Source organism: Eleutherodactylus coqui, chromosome 2 (genome assembly GCF_035609145.1).
Source record: "Eleutherodactylus coqui strain aEleCoq1 chromosome 2, aEleCoq1.hap1, whole genome shotgun sequence".
Lineage (NCBI taxonomy): Eukaryota > Metazoa > Chordata > Amphibia > Anura > Eleutherodactylidae > Eleutherodactylus > Eleutherodactylus coqui.
Window position 1 is genome coordinate 48584688 of NC_089838.1, and position 8648 is coordinate 48593335.

The 8648-nt window shown below is 49.0% G+C and overlaps 1 protein-coding gene across 2 annotated transcripts; it reads right to left on the reverse strand.

The window, feature by feature from the left end:
* Positions 1-1450: 1450 nt before the first annotated feature.
* Positions 1451-8338, reverse strand: MANSC1 (MANSC domain containing 1). 2 transcript variants are annotated; one of them, XM_066590822.1, is made up of 4 exons: positions 8125-8338; positions 4724-5017; positions 4468-4608; positions 1451-2643 (listed from the first exon to the last, which is right to left on the reverse strand). In XM_066590822.1, the coding sequence occupies exons 2-4, from the start codon at positions 4944-4946 to the stop codon at positions 1592-1594; spliced, it is 1416 nt and encodes a 471-aa protein (XP_066446919.1). In that variant the 5' UTR covers positions 4947-5017; positions 8125-8338; the 3' UTR covers positions 1451-1591. The 2 variants fall into 2 exon arrangements, with proteins under 2 accessions (XP_066446919.1, XP_066446918.1); XM_066590821.1 differs by having other exon boundaries at positions 8121-8337.
* Positions 8339-8648: the final 310 nt, after the last annotated feature.

Below are 8648 nucleotides of genomic sequence, written 5' to 3' on the forward strand. Positions count from 1 at the left end.
CCCCTCCCATATACTTACCTCCTCCCTGCTGACAGCGTCGCTCTTTCTCTGCTTGCCCTGAGCCCGGCGCACACTAGTCAGTATGTAGCCCGACACGCTTCCTCCCGAGTCCTCTCCTGCGGAACTAATGAGCAGGGGACTTGGGGAGGTGGATCTTGGCTGCACCCTGACGTCAGTGTGCGCCGGGATCAGTGGCAGCAGCACGATTATCAGCGGGGAGCCGCGGCACCCCAGCTGGTAATCGCTTCAGTGGTGAGCGGGCCACATAACAGGAGGCAGCAGGCTGGATTCGGCCCACGGGCCTTGTGTTTAGAACAAGAGTTCCCGGCGGTGCCGCGGACCGGCGCTAAACACCTAACGGCCCGGCCCCGGTGGTTGGGGACTCCTGCACTACAAGATAAGTAATAAATGTACACAGTGACTCTCCCAGCAGAATAGTGAGTGCAGCTCTGTAGTATAATACAGGGATGTAACTCAGGATCAGTACAGGATAGGTAATGTATGTACACAGAGACTCCACCAGCAGAATAGTGAGCGCAGCTCTGGAGTATAATACAGGATGAAACTCAGGAGCAGTACAGGATAAGTAATGTATGTACACAGTGACTCCACCAGCAGAATGCTGGTAGATTGTATTAGGTGACTAGAGAGAAAGTGATGTCAGACAGGACAACTCAGGTTGGACCCAACATTAACCTCACATAAAAATATATCCCTGTCAGCGCCTTATGAACGAGCACTGTTAAAGACTATGTAAAATAGCAGAACCTGGCATACACTTTGGTGCAAATATGTAGCCAGATTGTAGCCAAACCTAATATTCCGCAGTTAATGACCAGCAATGCATCTTTTTACCACGAGCGCTTAAGGTGCTCAAGCTGGACCACTGTCCCTTCATTTGTATGAGAAAGGCGGCGATCGATGTGCTTGGCGACCCCTAGTGATCTTGGGGGATCACTAGGGGTCCCAGCAGTTAGACCTCTAGATATCAGACATTTATCCCCCATCCTGTGGCTAAATCCATGTATTTAAGAGATTATTGTGCCTCCCGGTCCTAATAATTTGGCGCCTCCTTGAGGATCCCACGTTGTGGTGATCAGTGGTGGCCAAAACTCCACCCACACATGGTGGCTAATGGCAGGAAAATTTAGCCCTTAAAAGGGTGGTATCACCAGCAAAAACACGAGGTTGTTCTTCCCCGTGGGTGGGCAGAGTTTCAGCTGCATGCAGTTACCACAGCGCAGGGCCCTCCCCTTTGCTCATTGGTCGGTTGCAACTGTGTTGTGTGGATATTTACAACATATAAGCCTATGCATCATCACATGACCAGATTGTCCCATGCAGGAGCGCAAGAAAATTGGTTGACAATCGCCATTATCGAGTTCTTCCGGAATAAAAAACCCAAAAACTGGATAATAGAATTTTCTAGAATAGAAGACGCATCCAGGAATGATTTTAATTTGCTGATTTTTGCAAAATCATTTATTGTATCTCCACATCCAGGAGAGAAATGTGCTGCTACCCCACATCAATATGGTCTGTGTTCTAACTGGGGGCACTGCAGCTGGGGTGCAACCTGCGGTCGCCCGCCTCAAGTATCCACGTACATCCCATTGATCAGATAGTCTAGCTTGGTGTAGCGATGCCTGCGCCGTGCCTCCGACACTTTGCGGCTGACTAGACCAATCACCACCATGAGAAATAACACCCCGAAAACCAGTGCCGCCACCAGACCGCTCTTATCCTCGAGCGAGGGTAGGGTGCTCCCAGTCCAGGCACTGTCAGCTATCCTGGGAGGTCCTTGCTGCGTAGGGGGAGGGGTTAAAGGCGTCTTGTCCTTGTCACCGGCGGGGGGTTGATGGTTAGTCTTCATGCTGGGTTTCATGCCCTTCCAGGCTGAAGTCTGTAAGGGCGCGGGATGAGTCACCATTTGGGGGTGTTTGGTTGGGACAGTAGCAATTGCCTGGACCTCTGTGAGGGGCAGGGGGTGATCGGCCGCTTTTGGTGTGACACTGTTGGTAGCATTCTCACTCCTGGGCATCTTGGTGGACTTAACATCAGCGCCAAGCACTTTTTTGACTCCACCTACATCCTGGGGAGCAGCGGGAGGCAGGATGGCACTGACCTTTGTGTGGGGCACAGGCTGAGGGGCAGCGGTGCCAAGTCTGAGGGAAGCTTTGCTGGATGCGGCGCCTGCTAACGTAGTGGCTACGGTAGGAAAATAGATTTTTAAGTCTTCAGGTTTTCTATAGGCAACTCTGTCAGGTTTCACCAACTTGGCGGGAACGTTCTTCACCTCTCCACGGATGGGGAGGGCTGTTGTCTGGGTAGCGGGGATGGGATGGTGAACTCGGACGTTGTCCTCGGATTCCATCCTCTCCAGGTGCTGGTCAATTCGATCTGCCAGGCGGAGGAGCTGCGATGTGATGCTTCTGGAAGAGTCGGCTGGTTGCTCCTTAGCATAGTGATTCGCCAATCCCTGCGAGGCGATAGCGGCACTGTCCTTTTTCAAGTTTGGGTAAAGTTGACCAGATTCCGCCGAGACGGATATTTTCCTGGGAGGAGTCTGCACCTTATTGCGGTCGCTAGTCTTCGGATTGTGCGGTTCCCTGTCAGGGACGGGATTCTCCGGGTGAGAAGGTTCTAGAAGAAAAGAGGAAATTATAATCAACAGGAAATCAGCCAAATCGGTGCTCAGAAAGAGGGTGAGAACTAGAAGATAACTTTTAGAAACAGCCATCAAGAACATAGGTGTGCGCGAAACACTGCAAAAGATCTTTTGCATGTAGGTCACACCCCTTTCCACAGACCACACCCCCTATTTTACATACCACATCTCTTAATACAGTTGACATTCCCTGAAGCAAGAGCACTGAAAAAGTAAGGGGTGTCTAAATTTTCTCCATCCTGCTGCTACTGCAGTCTCTCAGTACACCCTTTATTGCGCTCCCCAAGGTTATCATGAGGCAAACAAGGTAGAATTGCCGCCTTTATAGCCCCCCTCCCCTTACAAGGTCATTGTGCCCCCTCCATGGCCTCCTATAAGGTAACCATCCCTTCTACCGGGTAAAATGTGATTGCTCCCAGCAAGAGAAACCACGTAATCTTGTAGATATGATACCTTTTAATGGCTAACAAAAATACATGATGTAATAATAGCGAGTTCCGAACCAACGCAGGGGTACTTCTTCAGGCTTATGGATTGGATCTGAAGAGGCATGGATATTTATACACACTTATAACATACATACTTATGACAAGGCACAGATATGGATGTGATTGGTTCGCACTTAAAAGGAATTCTGCAAAAGCAAACAAACTTTTTTTGTGTAGGCACTGATAGAGTGAGAGTTTTATGGTCCCTAAATTACTGTTTGGGGGGGGGGGGGGCGGAGGTCGTCAGGCTAGAATTGCTACAAGAGGTACACTGACATTTTTAGCTAAACACTGATAAGGGAGTGAAAGTTTATGGTCCCTGAATCACTGTTGATGGGGGGGGTCTTATCTGTATAATAAATGTCTCACACTTCCCATTCACGCATAAATCCTGGGGAATAATTTAACCCCGTATTCAGCATGTCAAAGGTTGTTATCAATTGATATTCCCAAATTCTTCTGTGGTTTTGTGACTTGAAACCATCCTTCAATATCAAAACTCTCATATCTCCTATGTCATGTCCATGGTTAGAGAAGTGCTCGGCCACAGGTAATTCTCTTTTTCTCTGTTCAATCGTGGGGCGATGGGATCTCATCCTGGCTTTCAGTTTTGTCCTGTTTTCCCGATATAAAGCCCCCAAACAGGACATTTACTGCACAGGATCAGGTACACAACATTGGACAAGGAACATGTGAATGTCCCTGGGATCTTATAGTCCTGCTGTGTGTTGGGGATCCGTATCCTGTCCGCAGTCAGTATATGTGAGCAGGTCTTACAACTCCTTACATTACAGGGATAAGTTCCTTTTTGTGTGTCAGAGGGTAATGCACTCCTGATTATAAAGTTCCTCAAGTTAGGAGGTTGCCTGTAACACAGAAGCGGAGGGTCCGAAAACCCTGCGTTGGTTCGGAAGCTCGCTATTATTACATCATGTGTTTTTGTTAGCCATTAAAAGCTATCATATCTACAAGAGTACGTGGTTTCTCTTGCTGGGAACAATCACATTTTGCTCTACTGGCTAACACCGTACTAAACCTTTGTTTTCATTCTACCGGGTAATTATACCTTCACACGATGAGCTCCAGTGCAGATGTTACTAAGAAAGGTCAGGAAGGGTCAGAGGGAAGCAACAAAAACACCCAAGTATCTAGAATTCCCTTCCACCCCTCAATGTAGTGATTTCTATTATTCTAACCACAAGGGGGCACAAATGAACACCACTGGTATAAACCACAAAATGGCAATGGGTGTCTGTGCTTTATATGGTGGATGGCAGTGAAAGTTAAGGTAAGGGGTTGGGTTTCACTAACCTGACCACAGACTGTAACTGAGCACCCCCAGACTGGGCACCAGGGGGCATGAGTCCTGCGTGGGGCAGTGGAAGATGTAGCAGTTCTGCAGTCCGCGGCCCTTTCTGGCATCAAAGACGAGAAAGTTACAGTCGAGATCACCTGGAGTGTAGAAAAAAAAAAATTCACTGACATCAAAGCAGTCATTGGTGACAACTGGTGGCCAACCGCAAATGTGTCCCAGGTTATAGACAAGCAGAACATTGCGGCTTCTTACCTCCCATGTCCAGTTGCATGCAGCATGCAGACAGGCACTCCTCCACACTCATTACGCTTAACGGTTCGGTGAAACGGGCGCCACTTGCCACTGCCTGGTTGATATCGATGACCATATCTGGCATGTCCTGAGGGACACATTTCTGTGTGGAGGAGACAGTTAAGACAAACAGCGCAGAGATGAGGAGCAGAAAGCAGGGGAGGCCGAGCGTACAGACATCCATGACAGCGAAACATGAGGGGAGGAGTCTGAGGATCCAGAGTGCAGTCACATGTCATTGAGCGCTAAACAGCCCTGAAAGGAAAAGAAAAAAAAAGGTTGAAAAAAAAATAAAAATTAAAACATTTTGAAAATACAGAACTATATAGTAGCTCCATTCTTGTACATAGGGAACAGTATTCTAGTAGTTCCATTCTTGTACATAGGGGGCAGTATTCTAGTAGTTCCATTCTTGTACATAGGGGGCAGTATTCTAGTAGTTCCATTCTTGTACATAGGGGGCAGTATTCTAGTAGTTCCATTCTTGTACATAGGGGGCAGTATTCTAGTAGTTCCATTCTTGTACATAGGGGGCAGTATTCTAGTAGTTCCATTCTTGTACATAGGAGGCAGTATTCTAGTAGTTCCATTCTTGTACATAGGGGGCAGTATTCTAGTAGTTCCATTCTTGTACATAGGAGGCAGTATTCTAGTAGTTCCATTCTTGTACATAGGGGGCAGTATTCTAGTAGTTCCATTCTTGTACATAGGGGGCAGTATTCTAGTAGTTCCATTCTTGTACATAGGGGGCAGTATTCTAGTAGTTCCATTCTTGTACATAGGGGGCAGTATTCTAGTAGTTCCATTCTTGTACATAGGGGGCAGTATTCTAGTAGTTCCATTCTTGTACATAGGGGGCAGTATTCTAGTAGTTCCATTCTTGTACATAGGGGGCAGTATTCTAGTAGTTCCATTCTTGTACATAGGGGGGGGGGGGGCAGTATTCTAGTAGTTCCATTCTTGCACATAGGGGGGGGGGGCAGTATTTTAGTAGTTATATTCCTGCACATAGGAGCAGGATTACTTTTACCATTGATGGGGTTCCCTCTACATTCTGAGGTTTCCTGCAGGTTGGTATATTTCTCAGGTGAAGCCTGTGTGAGGAGTGCAGATTAGGGTTGGGGTACCTTATGACTTAGGCTTGCTGGGTTTGTGATCAGGTTGAGCTTTATCTGGGGTGACTATTCCCTTTAGCGGGGGAGGGTAGTTGTATTATTGAGATGCTAATCAGCTTGCTGCAGTCATTAGCGTGCTGCTGGGGTAAAGACGACTCCGGACCCCCAGAGACTCTGTTGCTAGGATCGGTCACTGACAATATGAACAGAGCATCTCGTGTCCTGCGCAGTTCAGGCGCCTTACATTATAATTAGAGTGGTTCCAGTGACGGTTCTCGATTATAAGCGAGGACGTTCTAGTACTGCACCAAAGTACTGACGCTCTAATCAGTGGTTCTATATACAGGATCACTGGGTGACAGAAGATCAATGATCACACCTGATCACCCAGAAAGGCAACAAATCACTACACATGCAGGAAGATCCGCCATTGTTGACTCGGGGAAACCTGGGTATCACCACCACAAGCGGTGCCCCCTCCCCCACTTTCCTGAGAAAACTTTCAGGAAGAAGAAAACCTTAAGAACGTGCAGATCCGGAGAAGGATGTGACAGAAGTCATGGGATGAGCCTCCTCCAGGCGCGGGCGACAACCAGCTACACCAGAAGTTGTCAGGCAGGAAAGACTTGACTATCAAGAAAAGAGAGAATAATGCACGCTGAGGCGACGTACGCGTCCGCAAACCAGCGATTATCTATGTGCGACTGTCCTGCGTTCTCACGATAACGGCGAAGTACAATTCTGCGAACATGTAAATAGTTACATCTCAGTTTTACCTTCCTCTTGAATAAATGCGCGGCCTCTGAAGGGTTAATCACCTCCGGCGTCTGCAAATATTTAGCAAGGAGATAATCCTCAGAAAACAAGTAGCGCCATTGTGTACGATCAAAGACGCAGCGGCAAGCAGAAAGATAACATTACCGCAATAGTTTGAAAAGCATTGCATTTTACTTTTCAGGATCTCGGCTTGCTGTCAGTGAATGGGAACAGCCTTCTTTATATGCAGCGGCGGAATCCCTGTCCTGGACTGGTACTTCTCACAGCTGAGGTTTTGTTACAATGTATCTGGTCTAGGAAATAAGGTTCTGGGGCCTCGAACAGGGACGCGTCCTAAAATCCAAGAAAAATAGCACGGCGTTCATCCGGGAAAATGTTGTATGCTTGTTCCGTGAAATAAGCGAATGGCATATGGACCACACAGCAACCTATTAGAGCCAATAGCCTATACAGACACAGGCGAATCATGAACGGACTCGGACATGCAACGTCCGCTGCCCGTGGATCTCCACAGCGCCGATGTACTGCAAGGTGCCAACCGAGAATCAGGCGCAGCTCGTGAACGAACGGGCTCTATTCACTGCGGTCTGCAAAAAAACGTCCGTGTTACAGTGCCTGAATTTTAATGCAAAAGTTGCATCATGTGATTGGGGCCGTGCGGAGGATCTGCTGTGCCGGAGTGTAGGGCCGATTTGGTAACGTAGGCTGCGCAATGTTTTTTCCACCATAGACAATGGAAATGTTCCGCTACAGTCAGTTCTACAGAATGATTTGCGCTAAAAATGCAGGTGGCGTTCGTGATGTCATTTAGGATAGCGGCTCCGGTGGGAATAAATTAACATCCGCTTTCTGAGACGCTGTAGCGATAACCGAGCGGGATATTGTATACAGAGAACACTGATCGCACCCTCATGCTGGGACTTGTAGTGCACACTGCTGGTCTACATGGATTACTCATCACAGCCCGCACCCAGACAGCCTATAATCCGGCACCGCGGACAGTGGACTAAGATTCGTCCCTGGCAATGAACGCAAACCTTCATACCGAACACCCGGCGGGCGACATCACTTCTGCTCGTCTCCGTAGCGGTGTTTCTCACTTGCCAGCCTGGTTACATTTCTACGCAACACCTGTCCGTGGCTTCCTGCCAACGAGTAAATATTTGCAGCTTGCCCGCTGCCAGGAGCGGCATGCGCTGAATAAGTCTTCAAGATTTCTCCAGAAACTGATGCGTCATGTGACCAGAGAACCAGCTGCAGGGGGGCGCAGGGTTCCCAGCTCGGGGTCCGTGGATGCAGCAAACGCTTTTTTACACGTGTGTGTACAGGGAATCCGTAGTGTCATCGCCATACGTGGGGATCAATCCCACTGAACACAGCCCGGACCCCCAGACTGCACATATGTAGGCACCTGGGGGACATCACACGTGCAGGGGGGCTAATGCCTATGCAAGCGTGCAGCATACCTGCCTGTCATCCGCTCCCGGGGCCGCTGCTCCCGCACAGCCAGCCGGTCACCGACTCCACAGCAAGGGATGATGTCAATGGTTAGGCGGGGCCTCCCGGGGGGAGAAGGAAGCGTCAGCGGAGCTCATCTACATGAGATGACAGAGGAGCAGCGGGCGTGGCTTACATGGGACTTCACAATGGAGCTGCTGAAATAAGTCGAGTCTTACATGGGGCTGCCGCACCCCGGGCTATAGACACGTCGCCACGCCCCATACTGATTGGTCACGCCCACTCGCCTCACAGCGCGTTCTATAAATACGCCCCCTCATCGCACATGCCCTCTGCTGTGATCGGCCACGCCTACTCGCCATACTGCGGGTTCTATAAACACGCCCCTTTAGCGCCCACGCCCTCTGCTGTGATTGACCACGCCTATACCACGCAGAGCACGTTCTGTAGATACGCCCTCTGTTGCTAGATAACCACGCCTAATCCCTTCCACGCCCTGTACATTATAAGCAGGTTAGGCGACTATAAAGTTCGGA

Excerpts from the sequence above, each read along its gene's own strand:
- MANSC1 (XM_066590822.1), bottom strand. The coding sequence starts at position 4,946 with ATGGATGTCTGTACGCTCGGCCTCCCCTGCTTTCTGCTCCTCATCTCT. Across the intron at positions 4,609-4,723 it reads CATGCAACTGGACATGGGAG|GTGATCTCGACTGTAACTTT; the intron begins GTAAGAAGCCGC and ends TCTACACTCCAG. Across the intron at positions 2,644-4,467 it reads CAGTTACAGTCTGTGGTCAG|AACCTTCTCACCCGGAGAAT; the intron begins GTTAGTGAAACC and ends CTTTTCTTCTAG.